The sequence below is a fragment of the Hemicordylus capensis genome, chromosome 6 (genome assembly GCF_027244095.1).
Source record: "Hemicordylus capensis ecotype Gifberg chromosome 6, rHemCap1.1.pri, whole genome shotgun sequence".
NCBI classification, from domain to species: domain Eukaryota; kingdom Metazoa; phylum Chordata; class Lepidosauria; order Squamata; family Cordylidae; genus Hemicordylus; species Hemicordylus capensis.
In genome coordinates this window covers 24,075,339-24,097,721 of record NC_069662.1, presented here as the reverse complement: position 1 = coordinate 24,097,721, position 22,383 = coordinate 24,075,339, and the positions used below count along the sequence as shown (strand labels likewise).

The 22,383-nt window shown below is 44.9% G+C and overlaps 2 protein-coding genes across 10 annotated transcripts in view; one reads left to right on the top strand and one right to left on the bottom strand.

The window, feature by feature from the left end:
- The window catches only part of LOC128330047 (zinc finger protein 24-like), a 14,364-nt gene extending 12,093 nt beyond the window's left edge, over positions 1-2,271 (bottom strand). Inside the window, exons 1-2 of one of the 3 annotated variants that reach the window (XM_053262218.1) lie at positions 2,190-2,271; positions 186-1,042 (exon numbers count right to left, since the gene is read on the bottom strand). In XM_053262218.1, coding sequence (XP_053118193.1) covers positions 186-980 — 795 coding nt within the window. In that variant the 5' untranslated portion in view covers positions 981-1,042; positions 2,190-2,271. Of the gene's footprint in view, positions 1-185 lie in introns of all 3 variants that reach the window. The other 2 variants (XM_053262217.1, XM_053262215.1) reach the window with 2 other exon arrangements.
- LOC128330046 (zinc finger protein 436-like) lies at positions 2,241-22,383 on the top strand. 7 transcript variants are annotated; one of them, XM_053262212.1, is made up of 5 exons: positions 2,241-2,383; positions 9,395-10,621; positions 14,276-14,375; positions 16,251-16,304; positions 19,523-22,383. In XM_053262212.1, exons 2-5 carry the CDS (start codon positions 9,563-9,565, stop codon positions 20,836-20,838), a joined length of 2,529 nt encoding a protein of 842 aa, XP_053118187.1. In that variant the 5' UTR covers positions 2,241-2,383; positions 9,395-9,562; the 3' UTR covers positions 20,839-22,383. The 7 variants fall into 7 exon arrangements, with proteins under 7 accessions (XP_053118187.1, XP_053118188.1, XP_053118184.1 ...); XM_053262213.1 differs by lacking the exon at positions 2,241-2,383 and adding an exon at positions 2,441-2,564; XM_053262209.1 differs by lacking the exon at positions 2,241-2,383 and adding an exon at positions 5,493-5,611.

Here is a 22,383-nt window from a genome sequence, read left to right as displayed (position 1 = left end):
TCCTGATTCATAGCTTGGTCTCTTTGTCATTATGCTACATGAGAACCATCCTGTCTTGGGGAAGAGGGCTGAACTACATAGGTTTTTGCCTGTCAGATTCATGATGCAACATGCAAGGGATAATTGTCTCCATTCAGCAAGTTTGGGCCGCAAGAGATGAATAGGGAAATGAGGGATCCTCTCACCTGGAGTATCTGCCTCTCAGTCTCTTGCTGCCTTGCCAGAAAATTCTCAGCCAGGACCACCGCCTGGGCACAGTTCTCAGGGACTTGCTCCCACACTCTGCACTGGATCTCCTCTGGCAAGATTGTCAGGAACTGCTCCAAGATCAGCAGCTCCAGGATCTGCTCCTTGGTTCGGCTCTCCGGCTTCAGCCAGCGACAGCAAAGCGCACGGAGTTTCCTGCAGGCATCCCGTAGCCCCCTTGCCTCCTGGTAGCGGAACTGCCGAAAGTGCTGCCTCCGTTTCTCCATTGCCACAGGTTCCCTTTTCAAGATGGCGGCCTTCACTTTCCCATAATCCCGCCTGTCACTAATGTCCAGACTGTGGTAGGCCTCTCGAGCTTCCCCATTAAGGGCTGGTAAAAGCCGGGCTACCAGCTCTTCCTTTGGCCACTGACAGGCACAGGCCACATGCTCAAAGGAGGCCAGGAGAGCCAGCATGTCATCCCATGGTTCAAGCTCTGATGGCCATGTCTTCCCCCATCCAAAGTGAAGGGCTTGCTCTGTCTCTTGGCTATGGATTTCCCACTGCTGGATGCCCCCGGCATCTGGTTCCTCTTTCACCAGTGCCTTCCAACTTGGCAATTCCCCAGCATGAAGAACACAAGATGCCTGTCCTGCTTTCTCTGGGGTCTCCCCCAGTTTGAAGCCTTCTGGTATTTGCTCTTCCATTTTGACTCCTTGGAGTCCCAGAGGTGCTTGGAATAGGGGCCCCAGGTTTGCCTCTGCCCCATCCTCCGTGGTCAACTTTTTTCTCATGGCTCTGCCTTCACTCTCTTCAGTTCTGCCCTCTCACTCCCCAAGCCTCTCTCAAATTTTCTCTAGCAAACAGAGAGGGAAACTTATCGGTCCGCTGATTCCATCATGAAATTCAGTGGGTATGAGATCTGAGAAAGCTGTGTAATCGTCAGGGCTTTAATGGTTATTCCATTAATCAATTAAAATATTTTTGAGTAAAAAGTTTCTTCTGATTAACTGAACAACAGGGCATTCCCTTTTCTTTGTCAACACTGTCAGGAATGCCTCTTCTAAGAAAGTGCGCAGGGGCGTGCATTATAAAAAAACAAAGAACAAAAGCTTTTTTCTTCAGACCTATTGTTTTATTCATATGCAAAGGAATGCAGATTTAATCTATTAACATTCTTGTAATTAATCAATTAATATAACTATCTCTACACAGGAATCAGTGTTATCTCTGATGAGATGAGAAACAAAAAAGGTAATTATTGGTATAAACGAAGGATAGGTAACTGAGCCACCTGTCATCCCCAGAGGTGTCAATCCTCTCCCCGGGCATGCATAAAATTTAAACCTGCTTCAAACCTGTTTAACTTGCAAGCTCCCAACTAAAGATCTGGGAACTATGTTTTTTATGAAGGGGCTTCAAACAATTAAGTCTCACAAAACCAGAATTCCTTCCAAGAGTGGTTTGAGAGAGCCCCAGCATTTAAACTGGCTTCAAATGGACTGATAACCCTGCACTTTAAGCTTTCTGAACTGGCTTTGGAGCTGGGGTATCTCAGAGTCCAGGATCAACTGCTCATGGGACTCAGCATTACAGCCCCTTCCATCTACTGCAAAGGGTCTCAAATTTTCAGAGGGTCTCTTTTTATTATTTAGCCGGCTGGCCAAAGGGGCTGCTCTCCTGCCCTCACTTAGGCATAAGATACACAACTCTTCTGGGAGAGAACAAACCAAACTGAATTCTGGGAGAGGGAGAGAGAAACTACCCCTTTTCACTGTGCACAACCTGGAGTCTCAACAGACAAAGTATGGAGGGAAGGTATATCAAGCCTCTCTATTTAAAAAAAAAAATGCTTTGCACATTAATCACAGTAGAGAGAGAAGCAGCCGATAGATACCAACTGATCTGGATAGACAAGGGGGTCTCTCTCTCCTCCCCTCTAGCTAAGGATTTCCCATGATGCTGTGTTCCCCCATCATCTTCCAGGTATGTCTTTAACTCACCCCCAGGATTGCCTCCACCACAAGCTGCTGATTCTCCTGCGGCACCCCCCCCCCTCCCCTCCATCACCAAGGAGGCGGAGCAGGAAGGAGTTTGGCTACTCTCCTAACCCCCTCTCTCATTCTCCTGCTCTATCATATTAACCCTTGGATCATCCCGTTCATTTAAACGTCACCACTTTCAGAGGCTTAGCCAGGTGAGTCTGGAGGAGCAAAAAGAATTAGACTTGTGGCACTGTCTATCTAACACATTAATTGTACCATAAGCTTTCGTGGACTTACAGGTCACTTTCTCATATGCATGAATTGTTCTTTTTCTCTCTTACACTCACACACACACATACACAAACACACGTATAGAGAACAAGAAAAAACACCGTAAGTATTTTTTTTCTGCACCTGTGTTTGACACTAGTAAACCTGGCTTGCGGTTTGCAAACATTCTTTCTGCTCCACAAAATAATCATGTATTCTCCCTACACTTGCTGGTAGCTGATGTGCAGAGGAGCTAATGTATTCATGATGTGCAGACGAGTTTATATAATGTATTTATATTTCCAGCACTTAAGCTTTCTTGTGGGTTTTTTTAAAATTTACTTGATTTTTGTGCAAATGTGACATTGAAATGCAATGAACTGAAAAATATATAGCTTGTTTATTGATTCATAATATCTATCTATCTATCTATCTATCTATCTATCTATCTATCTATCTATCTAATTTGTACACCACCCCAAACTCTCATCTCTGGGCGGTTAACAATAATTCAGTTACAATCCGGACTTTCCGTCTTGAAAAGTACCTGAGAAAACTGCCAAAGTTTGTCAGAAGGTATCATTCCCCATGCTTTTCCAATGGGAGAGTTTTTCTGCATTTTCTGGCAAATTCATCTGTTTTTCTAGTTTTTATTTTATTTTATTATTTTTCTGGGAATTTATTATTTATAAATAATATAATTACTTATATTATAATTACAACAATAATATAATTGTATTATCATTATTTATTTATAATGAGTAGCTGTTAGGTTTCTGAGATGCTGTCCCTTCTGGGAACACATTCCAAGTAAACCAGAGAAGTACAGTTTGAAATGTTGATGGTTCTGTGATGCAAACACATCCTAACCACTGACAGGAGATGACATTAACCTTGGGAAGCAAGCTGGAGGACTGCAACAAAGATAAGTAGGCCAGCAAGTTGTTCAGCAAGGTGTACAGCCATGGAACAACACTTGGGGCTGCTTGCTGATATGTGTGTAGAGGGGTGATTCAGATGAGCATCCCTCTCATGCAGTTAAAGGATGTGCCAAGACTAGAGCATGTTGGTGCATCCACCAGTGAATGCATCAAGGCAAGTGCATTCTTGCCACGGACCTCATGTTCTCGCATGTGCAGGGCAATATTAATCTGAATCTGCCCTCAGAGAATTGAGGGATAACTCCCCCGCCTCCAGTATAGAACTGGCAGATGCTCTCCTGAGCAAGGGGTTGACCTGTGTAGGCACTATGAAACACAACAAGGAGCCAGACATACCCTCAGAGATTCAACCACATTCACAAAGGAAAGCACTGTCAACTGTGTTTGGCTTGGAGGAACAGAAGATATTGTCTCCAAGTCAAGAAGATATTGTCTCCAAGTCAAACGTACTTTAACTGTTCCTCGTAGCCCTCATCATCTTTGTTGCCTCCTCTGTACCTGTTCCAGTGTATCAATGTCCTTCCTAAAATGTGGTGCTCAGAACCAGACACAGAAGATGATGCAGCTAAGCTGAGCAGGATGTGTGTGATAATATTTTTACTTGAGAGGTAACAGGTCAGTCCTGGAAAGTTGGCAAACAGCCATCATCATCATTATCATTATCATCATCAACATCATTCCATAAACATACAAGAGGGTGAGTCTCTGCCCCAAGGAGCTTGCAATTTAAAATTCAGCACAGGGGAGATAGAAAAGTTTGAGGACATAGATAAAGATGGGATTAAAGTTAGAGTATGGAATGAAGATTAAGAGGTTGTGCCAAAGACTTCATAAAGCTACATATCAGCAACAACAAACACCATGCATTATTTTGAGCTGTGGAAGACAAATGCACCCACACGGATTGTTAAAATGTAAATAGGATTGAAATCTATTTCACAGGCAAAGAATCCTGGGAACTATAGTTCTATTAGGGTTTCGGATGTTTGGCTGCTTTTGCTGCTTGCTTAACTTGGTTGGGCGCTGTGACAGTATGAGACTTGGCTGGACTTGCACTTCAGAGATTGAGTTGTCAGTTTTTGATTTCAAAAAGGGAGGCATCAGGGCAGGCAAATGTGGTGGATTAAGATGGAGTCAGGTGGAAACCTGGAGATTCAGGGAGTGAGATTCAGCGGGTTAAATTGGTTGGTTAGAAGAATTATTGGTTGGTATTCTGGGACAATTGGGGAATGGTTGACAAGAAGCGAAAATGATTCTTGAAGGAACTAGAGATTTTGCTAATTTTTTGCATAGTGCTTGATGCTAATTTTATATTGGATGGTCTCAGTTTTGTTATTTAAAAACATTGTTTGACAATGGTGAAGCCTAGTTATATGTGTTTAATTTACTGTGAATCAGGTCTTTTTATTTTGTATTTATCATTCATATTGTGTCCTTTTAAATAATTTTAACCATTGTTGCCTTTCACAAAATGTCTGCATACAGGGCCAATTTATTTTGAATGGTTTGTTCTTGGGATAGGAAACTGCATACTTAGTGAGAAATTGCTTATTTGGCTTTAACAAAATAAAATACATCTCAAATGGAGAAGTAAGAAATTCTAAGCTGGAGAAAGCAGAATGATGCTAGTATTTTTATCTTGCTATTTTTATTTTTTATATTTTTGCTGTTTGACTGCTTTGATTGTTCATATATTGCTTGTTCTTTTTAGCTTTTATTGTTGAATGTGAGGAAATGTTTTAAAGTGAATGGTGGGATAAAATCTTATTTCAAGGAATATAAATGCATAAATAGAAAACCTTAGGAAGGCACCGTAGAATATTAACGTTAAATGTTTATGTTTGCGTTTAGGAATAAAAAAAAATTTTTTTGGCCGCCAGCACAAGTTTGGGAGTAATTTTCCCAGTGGGACCACTTCCCAGAACTTTGACTTCAAAATCCATGTTTTATTTTGTTTTGTTTTAAATGCGATTCCATTTAAGAAAATTCAGATTATGGATTTGACTGGGGTGGTTAGTGGGGCGGGGCGGGGCGGGGGGAGCAGTGTTGATAATCTGAGACGAGAAAAGGGTTAATGTTGTTGCGCCCACGTGGGGAGGGAGGAAGAGGAGGAGGCGCCTTCCTGCTCCGCCTCTGGGGTGGGGGGGAGAGGTTTGGGGTTGCAACACCCCCAAGCAGCCGCATCTGGTGCAAGGGGGCGGGAGGGAAGACCGGCTCTCCCCGCAAAGGGTGAGTTGCAGGGGCGGGCCTGCCCATTTTGCAAAGCCACGTGCAAGCCAGGGAAGAGGAGGAGGTTTAATGGATTTCGTTGCGGGGGGGCGCTCCCCCCAATTTTAGGTGGGAAATGTCAAGGATCGGGCCCCCGTGGGGTGGTGGGGGGAGGAAAGAGAGGGAGACATTGGCCATCTCTTTGCCCCTCCCACCCCCAGCCACATCAAAGAGGCAAAATGGCTGAATTCCCTTGTCTTAGTGTCAAATGGGGGGGGGGTGAGGGGGCTGGGGAGAGAAATGCACAAGGGCCTCTGGGTTGCGCTTGAGCCGGGAGGCAGGGAGCTGGGGTTGTGGTTTTTTGGTGTGTGTTTTTTCATGGGGGAGGGATAGGCTTAAGGTATGTGGGAAGGCTGGGGTTGGAAAATGGTGGAGGGAGAGGGGGGGCTCGCATGGAGCTGAGTTCCAATAGGATGGATTGGGGTCAGGGGGGATCTAGCAGGATTGGCGGTGGGGGGGAGAGAAGGCTCAGCAGAATTTTCTGCTGGGAAGGGGGGGGGTCACGTGTGGGGAATCTAGTTGGGGGAGGACAACAAACTGAGTGTGCAACCAGGGTTCTGTGGGGAGTGGAGTCTGGACTGGAGGTGGTGGGGAGCGGGGAGAATCTGTGTCAAGAAATGTTTCTGTTGCCTTGCCTGGGGGTTGTGTCCTACTCCGCTTCGGGAAAGGTGACGTTACCTGCTTACCTTTGGGGGGGGAATAAAAATGGCACACAGCCTTAGTCCCCAGCCAACCTCTTCTCCCTCCCCTTCCCTCCCCATCCTCTCTTAATAATCCATTACTAGTTAGTTAATAGATCAATCCACTGCTGAATCCTTATAATGGGATTTCTGGTTTTATGGCCAGGAAGTACATATTAGCAGGTAAACTCAGAACTCCATAAGTGATGGGCGTTAGTAAATATGCTGATTTCCCCCATGATCCTCCCAGTTCTTCACCCCCATCCTCCACACCCCATCTGCTATCCCCCGCTGGCATTCTCTGGTTTCTCGGGGATACTAGCAGCCCAGCCACCTCCCTGGATGACTTTGGCTTGTATTTGCAGTGAGATTTGGATATGTTTCAGGTTTAGCTTTCACACACCCCGATTAATAATGTTCACACCTTGTCCATGTTTAACTTGAGGCAAGAAGTTGTTGAAACTATTTTTTGCTCCTCTCTGGAAATCCTGCTCCTTTAATGTTTTAAAGTGCCCAACAAGGATTTCGGGGATATGCATCTCAAGCTGGTATCAGCTAGAAGAATGATTGCAATGAACAGTGGACCAATTCTGACATAACTGGTGGTTTTTATTTTCTCTTTATGCATAAATTTGTATATTTGAATGTGCTTTTTGAAAATGTGCTCCTGCTAGTTTTTTCCATGTTGATCTTTATTATTATTATATTATTAATTTGATTTCTATACCACCCTTCCAAAAATGGCTCAGGGCGGTTTATACAGAGAAATAGCAAATAAATAAGATGGATCCCTGTCCCCAAAGGGCTCACAATCTAAAAAGAAACCTAAGATAGACTCCAGCAACAGTATTAGTAGTTGTAATCTTACTTCCATTCATTCCCCCCACCCCCCAAAAAAGTTTGAGACTTTCAAGTATCCCCAGTTTTCGGAAAATGAAATATCTTGTCAACTTTCTTTTGACAGTATTGGAAAATATCTTCAGTGTAAACTTTGGTTAAAAAGAAAAATCCATGTTAAAAAAATAATTGAATTTGAAAGGCTGTACCCCCCTCTTACCCTTGGATAATATTTAGAGTTGACAGTGTGAAACTTGATGAAGAAGAATCATTTTTTTTCAAATGGGCTAGGAAGCATTGCCTCTTTCTACATGAATAATTGTGGGAAACAAATCACACTCTCCACCCCCTGCTTTCCATCTGTCAGCTATTTGCAAATGTGGAAAGTTTCTGCCTTCATGGCTGTTTTGGAGAATGATTAAAATTTGATATAATAATCCATACATAAAATGCACTAATTGTCTGTATACAGTTTTGCATTCTGCACCACTTTTAATTGCCACTTAACAGTTGTCTGGTTTCTTGCTGAGCCACGTGTTCAATCACATGTGGGGTCTTTGTGCCTGTTCTTGACCCTGCAGGGCAATAGAGGCCTCTGTGTTTGAAGTGGGTCACCAAATGCCAATGGCTGACATCATCCTGAGGGCGTGGGAGCGGAAGAGGCCAGTTTGATCAGGATCAGGAGCACCAAATGAATGTGTGTTATCCTTTAAATGCAAATAGAAAGAAAATTTGCGCCACTTACAAATCAGCAAAATCGCCACAGTCAAATCCGAAATGTTGAAATGTTCAGATTTTAATGTTAAAGGAATCCCATGCAGTTGTTTTAGCCTCAGCGCTGTACTGGCTTAAGACAGAGACTTGGTAAATATTTACTTATTTATTCATTCATTTATTTATTGATAGCAATGCATCAGCATGCATGGTGCTGTATGAAAAGTTAAGAACTTGAGCCATTGAAAAGGAGAGAAAGCTGCATAGTTACAAAGTTGCTGCCTGTTTGGGACAAGCAGTCAAGTGGCCCAGGTCTGCCCTGCTACAGCCTCCATAGTTCTGCACTGCATTTCTTTGAAATGTGGAAACAGTGCAGTGCTGCAATGGCTGCACCATCAGCTATCTCCATCCACTACACAGATGGCTCTTTTATATGTTCAGAGAGATATGTGGTACAAGCCTGCTTGGACTGTACCATTTCAGAATGCAGAGATAGGCTGTTTTTTATTTATTGAAACCGTTTCTGAGACACTTTTCTGCCAGTATATCTAAAGTAATGTAAAACCATAGAGCATACCAAACAAAAAAACCCCTGGATTTAAACATTTAAAATACTGAAAGAATCAATCAGCTACAAAAAAAGACCCCTTAAAGACCTACCCTTTTAGCCTGGCTTTTAATGAGCTCTAGTTTTAATCTTCTATCTATCTATCTATTTCGCTAAGACGTACTCGTGGCGAAACCCATGCGTGGCATCTCTCGCAAGAGTTTGCGAGCAGCTGCCAGATAGCCACGCGTGTGGGGAGAGAAAATGGTGGCCGCTGCTGGGCCGGCTGGTGAGGGAAAGCACCCGCCGCCAGGCGGGGATGGAAAGCGCCTGTCACCAGGCCAGCCAGTGTGGAGGAATGACAGGGAGAACTAGGGGTGCAGATGCTCTGCGTCGGGTCAGCTAGTTTTAATGAATTTTAATCTGGTTTAAATGTTGTTTTTAAGATTTTAATTGTTTTATTTTGTGTTTTTGATTGTAATGTAAGCCGCCGTGAGCCACTTTAGGAAGGACGATATATAAATGGAATAAATAAATAAATAAATAATAAAAACAACCTGCACCAAAACTCTGTAAGGCTGCAGATAAAAAACATGCACCATAAAAACAATAAAACAGCAAAATAATCATTGAGAAGCCTTCTTAAATTTAAAAAAAAATTAACCCAGGGCTTGTCAAATCCCAAGCACCAGGGTGCCATGTTAGGATTTTAAGCTGTTAGGATTTTGTTAAATACAAGAACTGTGGGCAGCGGCAGCTTTCTAAAAGAGACTTTCCCTCTTCTCTCACACATGGGAGGAAATGGACGTTCCTAACATGATCCAATCAAAATCCTCAGATTTGTTCTTCAAATTTGTACTTGTTCTTCACAAACAGATTTAACTGATTAATTAATCTTATGCATTTTGATTGATAGATCAATTTGGGTTTCTTTAACTGGGTGATAGCACTACTTTTTCCCCTCAGGGAGAAAATACCCCTGTAAACACTTGTTGAAAGGAGCACTTGCCAATTCTATGTGGAGACCTTGATACTCCGCTGCCTCACGGATAGAGCTCTTGGCTCCCTGGAATGTACTGGCTGCCCTAGCTTAAGCTGGAGGTCAAAGTCTGAGGCCAAAGACTCTTTTCCGCCATGTTTGCCTGTGAGACTTGGGGCCTTGGTGGCCAGACCTCTGTCTATAACTGGGATAAGGCCGTCTACCTCTTGGAGGACAAAATGGAACCTGAACAGGCAGCAGGAGAGCTGGATCTCCATTTTAAGGTATTGCTGGAGCAGGAGCAAGAGCAGGAGGAGATGTATCCAGAAATCACAATTGAGGAGGAGGATGGGGAGCAAGAAGAATCAGAGGAGGAAGTAGTGGTAGATGGAGAAGAAGAGGAGGAGGAAGAAGAGGAGGAAGAGGAGGAAGAAGACGATGAGGGAGAAGTAGAGGATGATGATGACGATGATGAGGAAGAAGAGAGGCCCTCAAGGCCTATACAGGAGCCAGTCGGATCAGAGGAAGGAGATGACTCCCTGCTTGTGGTATGCACTGGAACTGTTGAGGAGCTCCTGGGGCTGGAGTTGCCACCTGTAGCTGAGCCCGAGCAACTGGAAGAAGCCCCACAACCCCAGCGCTGGGAAGTCCAATGGGAAGAGGTGTCGCAGGCAGCCGCAGCTCCGCCCATTGAAATAGCCCCGCCGCCACCAGAGGATCCTTCCGTGCCTGAGGTGGAGCCAGTAGACGTAGAACCAGAGGCCTTCCCTCCAGCTTTGGAGAAAGTGCCAGCTACCACCACCTCCCCATGGGGAACACCATTTGTTGAGGAGGGCCACCAGCGAATCCACACCAGCACTCCTGGCACGGACAGAGGGAGCGGTGTCAAGTCGCGGACATCTGTGTCGGGAGGGGGCGGCTTCACCCTGGAGACTGCCCGCCGGCGCTTCCGGCAGTTCTGCTACCAGGAGGCGGAGGGGCCGCGGAAGGCTTGCGGTGAGCTCTGGGAGCTTTGCAACCACTGGCTGAAGCCGAAGAACCGCACCAAAGAGCAAATCCTGGACGTGTTGATCTTGGAGCAATTCCTGGCTGTTCTCCCTCCTGGGATTCGGAGCCGGGTGTGGGAATGCAGCCCTGAGACTTGTGCGCGGGCAGTGGCCCTGGCGGAGGAGTTCCTAGCGAGGCAGCAAGAGGTGGAAAGACCAGAGGAAGAGGTGAGTTTCAAATTCCTGGGCTACTGATGGTACAGATTTGTTTGCTAGGTTATCCCAGCATGTGTTAAACATAGACAGGCTATTGGTCTGTCTAGCTCACTATTGTCTTATGTCAGGGGCTCCCAACAGGGGTACTGGTACCCCTAGGGATACTTGAAGGTCTCCCATGGGATACTGGAGCCCTCCTGCTGCTCCCACATTGTCTGTTCCCCACCTGATTGCCGGCTTGCAGCTGACATGTCCTCAGCAATGTGCTGCAGGAGGGAGGGAGGGAGGGGAAAGACCCTCCTCCTCTGCTTCTGATTGGCTGGCTACGTGCTGAAGCTCTGTGTGGCTCTCCCCTCGGCCTGACTGACTGGCTCCAGAAAATGAGCACTGATTATCCCACACAAATTAAGTTTGAAGGCAAAGTTGTGCCCTCGAGTCAGTGTCGACTCCTGGCACCCACAGAGCCCTGTGGTTTTCTTTGGTAGAATACAGGAGGGGTTCACCATTACCTCCTCCCGCGAAATGTGAGATGATGCCTTTCAGCACCTTCCTATATTGCTGCTGCTTGATATAGGTGTTCCTCATATTCTGGGACATCCCATTAATTTCAGTAATACTGCCTCTGAGTAACTTAGTATGGATGTGAGCCTGTGATTGGAGTAGCCTCCCTCCCTAATTATATCTCTTAATTGTAACACTTACTACACACACTAGTACTTCATATAGAGATTTTGTGGCCGTGCACGCTCGTATGCGCACACATACACACATTTCTATGGGGTGCTTGACCTGAAGGTTTGCAACAGAAGGCATACACATGTTAAGAAAACCAGTTGGGACCCCTGGTCTATGCTAATTGGGTGTGACTGCCCATGATTTCCTTTTTCCCCCCAAATTCGATTTTTATTGATTTTAACAATAATAATATTGTCATTCATTACAATATACACAAAAGTGGACTTCCCGCACACCTCTCTTCGTGAATCATCGGCTATAGAGTTTACCCTTGCAACTGCCCAAGATTTCCAATTGGGGTCTTTAATAGTCCTACCTGGAGATTCTGTGGTTCAGTACTGGAATCTTCTGTATGCAAAGTGTGCACTGTGTTACTGAGTTTTAGCCTCCCTTCCACCCCCTGACCTGCCGTGGGGCCTATCCTTCATTTCCTTCCCACTTTGCCCCTTCTGTCCTGCTTGCCTTCTACAAAAAAGGTTAGAGCTGACTGCAAACCCTAAAGGCACTGCGCACCCACCACTTGGCAACAGATTCTCAGAAATTCACACAAAGGTTTCTGGGAATTGTAGTCCTACAGGCTGGAAACAAAAGGTTTCTCCTCTCTCCTAGCAGCTGGCCATCTGGTGTTCTTCACAAGCTCTGGACAAAATGTCCACTTCTTAGCTTGAGGCCTAATGCCATCCTGTGTCGAGCCTGGCTTTTGCTAAGACATCCTTGTGGGAAACCAAAATTGCAGTCGGAAAATGTGCAAATCAGAATGTTTGCATCAATCATTTACAGGATTGCCAGAAGAGCTCAAATGGTGTTGGCTTTTTCTCCTCTCTTTCTTTTAATTGGAGATTTCTTGCAGGAAATGGCGCAGGGGGTGCGGGGGGGGATGGGTGGAGTTTTCCTTCCAGCTCCAAGGCTATGAAGCAGAGACCTCTAACCCTTTCCTCCCACCCTTCCAGAGTTGTGGAACTTTATGGCCATAAAACCTGGATAATGAACTTTAATGTGCTGTTTATTAGTCTGGTAAAGGGGCAACATCTCAGTTCTTGCTTGTTCTTATCTCAGTTCTTGCTTGTTCTTTTTGGGGTGATGTTTCGTTGGGTTTTGACTTGCTTAAAATCCCTTGTGGATATCCCTTGTGGCTGCACGATTTTCCATTTGGAAACAGAGGTCTGAAGGGTAGGGTTGCCTTGTTGCAGCCCAGAGTACTCCATGTAGCTTTAAATTTGCTTTTGAATGTGGGTTCCAGCCATTGCTTCTTCCATCCATTTTTCCTCTGTTCCTTTCACGTCCCATCCCCACCTGCTCTGTGAACCCCTGAAGTCCTTGCTACAGCAGGTGAGGGAGGAGGGCAGCTGAAAGACGAACAAACACCAAGGGTAGCCATGGCAGCTTCATCTTCCAATTCAGCCATGAATGTAAAGGTACAGAGGAACTCTATAGGTGACAAGCTAATAACCTTATTAAGATGTGACTCCCAGTTGTCTGTAAATGAAGATAAGAAAGAGGCCTCCCTAAGAAGTCCACAGGGTTCAATTTAATAGGACCCAACATGTTTTGAGTAAACAGAGATGACTCAACAAAACAAGTCTATCCCCCACTTAGCATGACATATACAACCAAGAGAAGCATATCTCTGTTTTGACACAGGTCTGAAGTGACAACGTTCCTCACACACCGCTGAGGCCAAAAGTTGGCATTGCCATATTACTCTTTTGATGCTGATATTTCAAAAAGACATTTCAGCAGCAAGGCATTTATAATTGGTTTTATATTATATGCTCAGTAGAACATATATTTGTTTTCAAGTTCTTCTCACCACCATTTTGTCCTCACGACAACCCTGTGAAGTAAGTTTAGATAGGCCAAGAGATAATTTCATTAGGCCCGAAGTCATTCAGCTAGCTTCATAGTTGAGGGGAGATTTCAACCCAGGTCTTCTCGCTCCTTGCCCGACAAGGGTAGGCCACCTTGGTTCTCCAGCGATGATTGAACTAGAACTCCCATCATCGCCAGCCACAATTTATTGTGGCTAGGGATGATGGGAGTTGTAGTTCAACAACATCTGAAGAGTCAAGGTGGCCTGTCCCTGCTCTAACTACTGCACCGCCCTGATTCTCCATTGAGTGCTGCTTTGAGGCCTCTTCTTCCCATAGTACCTAATATGGGTACCTTCCCCTCCCTTGCATCATCTAGCCCTCAGCAGCCAGGGCTTCTTTGTCCTCCAAAGATATGTACCTCATATCTAATCTCCGTGTGGGAGGTGGGTGGAAGTACTTCATAACACTCCCAAGAAGTGCATGTTCTGTTTTGTTTTTCCCCTGCTATAGACATGCTCCTAGATCTGTATCCCCAAGGAAGAAAGAACATTTGTGCACCCTTCCTGACATTAAAAAAAGGAAACACACTTACATGCACACACTTACATATTTCAAATTCAGAGCTTTACTTCTGTATCAGAAGTAGTAGTTACGTGACAGGCAAGTCTTCTTATATTTCTAGCCTTTGGAGACATTGCTTAATATACCCAGCAGCAGAACAGAACTGATAACATCCCCATTCCTGGCCCCCTTCCTGGCTGAGCTCCTTATGTAGGCGCATACAGTCGCTCACCCAGTTAACTTTGATTAGTTTATTTGAAAAGAGAAGCTCCAGATGATGAGACTGAGAAGGTGTTCAAGAGTCATCTAGGCCACAAACAACTCATAAAGATATGTGCGGTTTTGAGTGCTGGTTTTGATGAGGCAGAAGCAAGTGGCATCCCCCCAGAATTTCCCTCTCATTAATTTCTTGCCCAATTTCCCCATGAATAATGTTACATCATGATGCTGTGTCATTCCAAGGAGGCTTCTGAGGAGAAAATGGCATTGGACTGTGGGCTGAGAAATAGCCAGAATTGGTCCCAAATTGTAAAGGGCTTTTTGCTTGTCGTCCCCCCAGGATTCAGACTCATTTGAGGAGGTGGTGGTGACCTTTCCCGATGATGACCAGGCCCTTTCAGACGCTGAGCAAAGGGGTGATGTGGATATCTGTTTGCTGGGTAAGAATCCTCAGTCTCCTTATCTTCTCTTTATATTTAATTCTCTAAGACGTACCCGTGGCTAATCCCATGTGTGGCAGCTCTTGCGAGAGTTCGGAGAGCTGCCGAATAGCCATGGGACGGGCGGGGGAAAAATGGCGGTGGCAGTTAGCGACGGTGACAGCTGCTGGGAAGAAGCCAGATGGCGGGTGGGGAAGAAGAAGCCGGCCGGCTGAAGGGCATGTGTGCGGGTGGGGAGGAAGAAGCTGGTTGGCGGGTGCGCAAGGAGGTAGAAGTTGGTGGAAGAAGTCAGCAGGCAGGCAAAGGAAGAAGTGGGCGGGGGGAAGGAAAAGGCCGGCGGGCGGGGAGGGGAAGAAAAAACAACAGCAGGCGGGCAAACAGTGATGGCAGGCTGGCGGCTAGAGGCACAGATGCTCTGAACCCGGCCCAGCTAGTTTTCATTATTTGAGCAACTTCCCTGCAATCGGGTACCCTCTTTTGCTGCCCAGTGCCCTTTAAAAATTGTTTTATTCCCCATTCATAAAGTATAAAATTTATAATAAAAATGCAGTTGACAGCTGAAAATGTATTAAAATCATTCAAATGATTTGCCAAACCTTGGTTCAAAAGGTTGGAGATGAGCCTTAGGCTCATGTATTTCAATTTCCCCCATGTATTTCAATTTCCTCCCTCCATTCCGGTTTGAACAAACCATAGCTTGCCTCCATGTCCAGATCAGACAAACTGTGGTTTATACAAACTGTAGCTTGACCTCAACCCAAACTTGAAAACCAAAAACAAGTGGGTTTTTGTTTCTGGTTTGCATAGGCCTGTTCACAAGCGATATTCAACACACATGCAATGTACAGTGTACCAGGTACAGTTATTCACATGTTACGATGAACTCAGGTAGAGCAGTATGCGTCCTGTCTGTATTCTGCATTTCAGGGGGTCTGTTCCCAGGTTCACTTTCAAAAGGAACACATTCACACAAAAAATATGTGTGCACAGACATCTGAACACAGGTGCAGCATAATGTCTGAACATTATACTGGTTCATGGTTTGTGCAAATCAAGCAGCAAGGCAAGGAATCTGAATGGGGAAGAGAGAACTCATGGATCTGTAGCACAACTCTGATGGGTAAACTATGATTTGGTCCTTGTGTCTGAAACGGACCACTCTATTTTCAGACCCTCAAAACAGTCTGAAAAAGATGTCTTTGATTTTTTTTTTAATTTTTGCCTAAAAACTATAAGATTCATTGATGCACTTTTGGGTGGAGGCTGCTCATTTCAAAGCTTTGGGGCACAAATGTAAAGGCGTTGTTCTGAGCTGCTGCTGACTTCCCTTCTCTAGAAAGTAGGATAGAAAAGTACCGTGCAAAGGCAAGTACTGAGGGACCAAAAAACGCTATTGGTAGCGGAGGCACTGCAAATGCTGAAGAGAAGCCAAAATTCAAAGTAAAGGAAAGAAAGCACTACGCAAAAGTCTGTGAGACAAATTCTGGATGCTATATTATAAATGTTAGTAATGAAGTCATGTCAATCATTAATCTAGAAAACTAGAACAATAAGCAGTAATCTAATAGATAATTCTACACATACATATACCCAAACTCATTGACTCAAATAATGAGTGACGGCCAAACGGAACACACTCCTTGCTTCAGGTATCATTGAAGCAATCGGACCGGATGTCAAACTGTATGCCCTTTCCAGGGCATTTTAACAAAAGTGACTCAAACAATATTACCCAGTTTTATTTTTGTAACTGAAGTAAAGATGTCCAAGTGAGAACATTCTAGCTTTCCTCAGAAAATATCCTGGGAGGCATATGTATTTAATGTGCCCTGAGGTGTTAATTGTCAGACCTGGTTCCTTTCTGTCCTTGTGCAGGTTCTTCTGACACAGAGGCCACGTGGGATTCTTCAGCAGATGAAGGAGGTTCAGGTGGGTCCAGAAGGCCAAGTCTGATTCTGTAGGTAGGGAGGCCTCACAGGGCTGGCTCTATTACTAGGCAGGATGAGGCAGCCTGCCTCAGACAATGGATTCTGAGGTATCATTGAAGAACAGCAAATGGTCAGTTATTTCGTTTGTTATTTTTAAGCACTGTGTATTTGTTTTTACATTTCTATCCCACTCTTTCTCCAAGGAGCCCAGAGCAGTTTGCGTGGTTATGTTTATCCTCACAACAACCATGCGAGGTAGGCTAGGCTGAGAGACAAGTGACTGAAGTGTAAACACACATTTACCCTGTGTGTCATGGCTGAATGGCGATTTGAACTTGTCTCTCCCTGGCCCTAGTCTAACCACTACACCATGCTGACTCTCACACCACAAGAACCACCCCTCTCCCCTCCCCCCCCCACTCCAACGAGGAGCCTGTTTGGATTTCTTTTCCTCAGTCACCAAAATATCTTGGGCGTTCTTTGGGGCATTACACTCGGGTAGCCATGGGGCCAATGATTCAGTCATCCACTTCCCAAAGCCTAGCCACATAAGTGGTCAGCCTTTTTGTTTGTTGGATTTATAGCCTACTTTTCAACCACAAAGTCCTGTGTGATTCACAATGTAAAAATAAGTTAGACATCTTCAACCCCCCCCCAAAAAAACCACCCAAACACACACACACACCCCACACACACCTTTCCCCAGTACCTCCGTATGTGGTCTTCTGTAGCCCACTCCTCTTCCACCATTTTGTAACCAATTAAGGAAAGCCCACACAACAGGTCCAAAGCACTATTCCTAAGCATAGTTGCTTGTCCCCTAAGAGCCAGTGTCCTTGGGAATCGCTTTTGGCAGCTGCCTGCAGGCTGCTGTTCTCTGGGGCTATAGAATTGTTTTAATACTCCAGGAACTAAAGCAGGGAGGAGTCAGGGGCTGCTCTGCTCTATGTTGAAACCTACCGTCAGGGTTATGTGTGTTCCAGGCTAAAAATAAAAATTATCCACAAAAGCCATTCAGATTTTATATTATAAAAATTATTATGCAGATTAAGCAGATGCATATAATATAATTTATTTTATTTTGCATAAGATGTTCTGTGGGTGGGCAGTTCTAAGGGTAATGGAATCAGACATGTTACCACTCTTCAATTACTGTAGCTATAAACAGATTTTCAAGTTAATACTATATGTACCCACTGGCAAGAGAACATCTCCTACTATAAAGCCATATTTTTACAAAACCTCTAAATATAATAGATAGTCTGAAACCTGCAAAATATGTCAGTAACAGAATCAGAAATTATATCCAAAAATTCTGATTTCATTACTGTCATATTTTGCACAATTCAGACGCTATCTATAATATTTAAGGGTTTTGTAAAAATATGGTCTTATAGTAGGAGATGTTCTCTTGCTATTGGGTATATATAATATGAACTTGAAAAGTTGCTTTTGGATACAGTAAATGAAAAAATGGTAACACACCTAATTCCATTACCCTTGGTATTGCCTAGTTATTGTTTTGCATGGTTTATTTTGAATTTGCTAGTCATAGTAAAAAGCGCACATTTCTAGTCCTTATGGCTACGAAGATACATTTGAAAGTGTGTAGGCAAAGCTTGGAGAAGTCTCAGAAGCCAGAGAGATAGAACTCTGCCTTTGACCACTGGAAAATGTATTCCACCACCTCTTTGGCTTCTGAGACTTTCCCAAGCTTTGCCCACACACTTGCAAATGTATATTCATAACCATTTGGCTGTGTAGAAATAGGGCTCAACATTTGTGATCTTTCTTTCTTTTAATCTGTGGTTCTCACGAAGCTGTATTCTGCATCCAGGTTAATTTAGGATTTTTTGGATGAGGTATTTACAGCATACAGATAGCCTTGCCTACCCTGACCTTTACAGTGTCTTAAAAATCTAAATTGTCATGAAGAAACTGACCCACAAATCAGAAAAGTGACATTGCTAATATGGGAAATGTTCTTTTAAATGACAAAAAAGATCCACCCACCAAACTGAACACACACAACTTAGTTATGCGATCTACAAGAAGACAAAGCCATGATAAATTATATTGGTCTGCATACTTCAGTGTCCACAGTTTTCTCTCTTACAGACCCTTCTAGAATGTTCTCTCACCAAGCAAATTCTCATCAGATACAAAGAGTGGATAACTGTGGACAGTGGAAACTGTGGACATTGAGATATGTGGACCAGTGTCATTTCACCAGGATAAACTTCCATTTGAAAAAGATATTTTGAAATGGAGGTCACCGGGTCACTGTTGTGTGGTCCTTACTTATGCATTCTACCATTCTCCACAACATGGACTTTATTATTACTCTAATGTTGTATGATTGTTTCTCCAATATCATTTCTCATGGCTTTGTCTTGTTATATATTGCATATATTTTTCACAATAGATTTATTGGACTAAGTTTGGTGGATGGATCTTTTTTGTTTTTGTTGGTGTGTTTTCATAGATCCCAGTACGCTTCATTTATCTTCTTGTTCTTTTAAATGCGTCAGCATGGTTTGATCCTGCTTGAGAGGGGTGCGGCTCCTCTTGTGAATTCATTAGATCAGTTGATTAAAACGTTGGAATTGACTACAAAGGTGCCCCGACGAATTGGCAAGGTGGCAAAATTTCACCTGCCACGCTGGATGTTCTGTTGTGACCTGTCAAACGTGATGAGCCCTAGCTACAGGGTCGGCCTGTCTTCTAGGTGGACCTAGGTGCCCTCTTTTCCCTGCTTGTGGGCTTCCCTGATGTATTTGGTTGGCCACTGTGTGAAACAGGAGGCCAGACTAAATGGGCCTTTGACCTGATCCAGCAGGGCTTTTCTTATATTCCTTATTTTAAAAAAAGTGTTCTGTATTCCTGTTGAAGGATTTGTCTTTTTTCCTCATATGCAGATTTGATCAATTTAATTTTATTACATGTATATCCCACTCTTCCTTCAAGGAACTCAGAGCAGTGTTCATGGTTATGTTTATCCTCACAACAAGCCAGTGAGGTAGATTAGGCTGAGAGATAAGTGGCTGGCACAGAGACACACAGTGAGTTTCATGGCTGAATGGGGATTTGAACTCAGGTCTCCTCGGTCCTAGTTCAGAACTCAATGCAGTGAATTAACTAGTGTTGCTTTACTCGGGTGATAGCCCTGGAATTCATACCTATGAAACTTGTGACTTCTCTCCTGCCCCACCTTCAAAGCAGGTGCCAGGACCCCGAGCAGAGCAGATGCCCAATTTGGATTTGGAGAAAGGCTCAACGGAGCAATGCAACACTTGAGCCCAAAGAGGATCCGCGTGAAAGAGAAACGCCACTCCTGCATGGAATGCGGGAAGCGGTTCCGGTGCCAAGCGGAACTCACACTACACCAGAAAGTCCACACTAGGCCAAAATCCTATCACTGTGCTGAATGCGGGAAACAGTTTGGCCGGTCTTCGCACCTCACCAGGCACCAGAAGACCCACATGGGTGAGGAATGCCATCTTTGTACAGAATGTGGCAAGGGGTTCCGATGGCCAACAGAGCTCGCTATCCACCAGAGGATCCATGCGGGAGAACAGCCACAGTACGTCATGGACTCTGAGACATTGTTCCAGTGGCCGTTGGATCTCAACCTGCACCAGAATATTTTCACAGGTGAGAAAACCCCTCCGGCCATCAACTGTACAAAACCTCCTACAGTCAAGAAGCCCCACCTTTGCCCAGAATGTGGGAAAGGGTTCCGGTGGCCCTCAGAGCTTGCTACACACCAGAAGACCCACAACAAAAACAAACACTACCTCTGCGCCGAGTGTGGGAAAGGATTCCAGTGGCCATCAGAGCTTGCTGCACATCAGAGAATCCACACGGGTGACAACTTGCCCCTTGGTGCAGATTGTGGCAATAACAACAGCCAGCCCCCTCATCTCACTACATACCTAGGAGCGAACACATCTGAGAAACGCCACCATTGTGGAGAGTGCGGCAAGGCATTCCGGTGGCCGTCTGAACTTGCAACACACCGGAGAATCCACACAGGAGAGAAACGTTACTTCTGCACAGAGTGTGGGAAAGGGTTCATCTGGCCCTCTGAGCTTGCTGCACACCAGAGAACACACACCGAAAAACAATCCTACCAGTGCATGGAGTGTGGAAAAATATTCCATGATCTCTATGGGCTGACAAGGCACCAGAAAACCCACTTGGGAAGCAAGGTCTACCCCTGCGCGGAGTGCGGGAAAACGTTTAGCAGGCAATCTCACCTGACTCGGCACCGGATCACCCACACCGGGGAGAGACCATACCCTTGTATCGAGTGTGGGAAAAGGTTTGGGCGACAGTCTCACCTAACCCGACACCTGAGAATCCACACCGGAGAGAGGCCGTATCAATGCGGGGAATGTGGGGTGAGATTCCGGCGGAGACACAGCATGATCTACCACCAGAGGATCCACTTGAGAGATTCTCCCGGAGAACCTGATGCGCAAACCCTTGCTGACATGGAAAACCTTCCAGACCATCTCCATGTCACAATCTGAAACTTGACTTCTTTTTCTGAATATAAAAACGAACATTGGGTGGGTGAGAGTGGGAAGTGACCATCACAAAATCTGGCAGAGTCCCCCTTGTGGTTCTCACTCTACTGAGCAGGCTCTAACTATATGGCTGCCCTTAGTGGTTGCACCGTGTGATCTGAAGGGAATGCCTCAGCAACCTTTGCAGTGTGACAGATGATGCTGGTGTGCCAGGATTGGACCACACACATGTTGCAAAGGATTCTGGGACAGGGACTCATACACACCTCTCTGATCACACGTTGTTTCCTTGGTGCACAAAGCCCATGGCTGCCCTGAGCAACTGCTGGGATTTGCTTGTGCAGCTGAGTTCATCCTGCTGACCTAACTCTAGATTTTGCCCCTGTCTAGTATTTATAGGGTGAGAGAAGCACTTCAGAACCAAGAGGGAGTTTCTCTCCTGCTGCCCTCAGCAGCTAGAACACTGTCTGTTCCCTGGAACATGTGATGAAGAGGAGCCCAGAAGCCACGCTTCCTGCCTCTCCAGCTGTTTTCTTCTCCCATTTTCTACTGTATCACAGACTGGGTTGAATCAGCAGATCCACAGGAGAAGAGGGCCGCAGAGGGCGATTTCCCAGCATTCTGTGGGCCACAGGATTGCTGGGTCCCCTGCAGTGCAGGGCGCCTTAGCTTTTAAAATCATCTTCTAGAAAGGAGAATTCTATCCAGTGTCGCTTGTTCCATCATAGTGCTGCCGTGGTGGGAAAAGCTTCCCTGCTCCCTTTGTTCTTCTCCCACACAAGAGCCCAGTTCTGGATGAAATCAAGCAACCTATTTCTTCAATAACAAACTCCCATCTTCCTTCCCTCTCCCATTCAAGTTCCAATGTATACACCTAATTTTAAAAAAGAGGATGAAGCAGGAGCATTCATCCTTGTCACCAAAAGGTATTTTCACCCTTCAATCAAGAACACTTTCTGTTAGGCACTTCTCCCCCCACCCCCTCTCTGTGCCTTGGGAAATCAAGGGTTGTTTTTTCCTTCCTTTTTTTCCCTCCAAAGGGTTAGGGCTATTTATAATGGTTTGTTGGCTCTTATTAATGGTTGTGGAACAGAAAATCGGCATACTTGTCCACCCACAAGGGGAGAGATGTGTTGGGGGAGGAGAGGAATAAAGGGGTTCTTCTCGATCCTCCAGCGACAGGATTTCCTAAAAAGAAAGTTAACCATTGGTTTTGGTATATGACCAGGAAAGAGGGTGATCTCAACCCAGTCTGTTGCCAAATTGGGGAAGAGACTTTAACCTTGAATTATGGATAACCCCAGGAGGGTTGGTGTTTGAGGGCATAGCAGCACTATGCTCCGTCCCAAGGTTCCCATTTGTATTCTCTCTCCGTTGATCCTCAGTGATGAGGAGAGAAAGGGGTAATTTTTTCCTTGAGGGACTTTTATCTGCATTTCTTCCTTTTCCTGTTTGAAATCATATTTGAGACAATTGGAACCTCCTAAAGAATCAAGCGTGAACTCGATTTTTGGAAATGACTTCCAATAAAGAGCTTTCTACAAAATA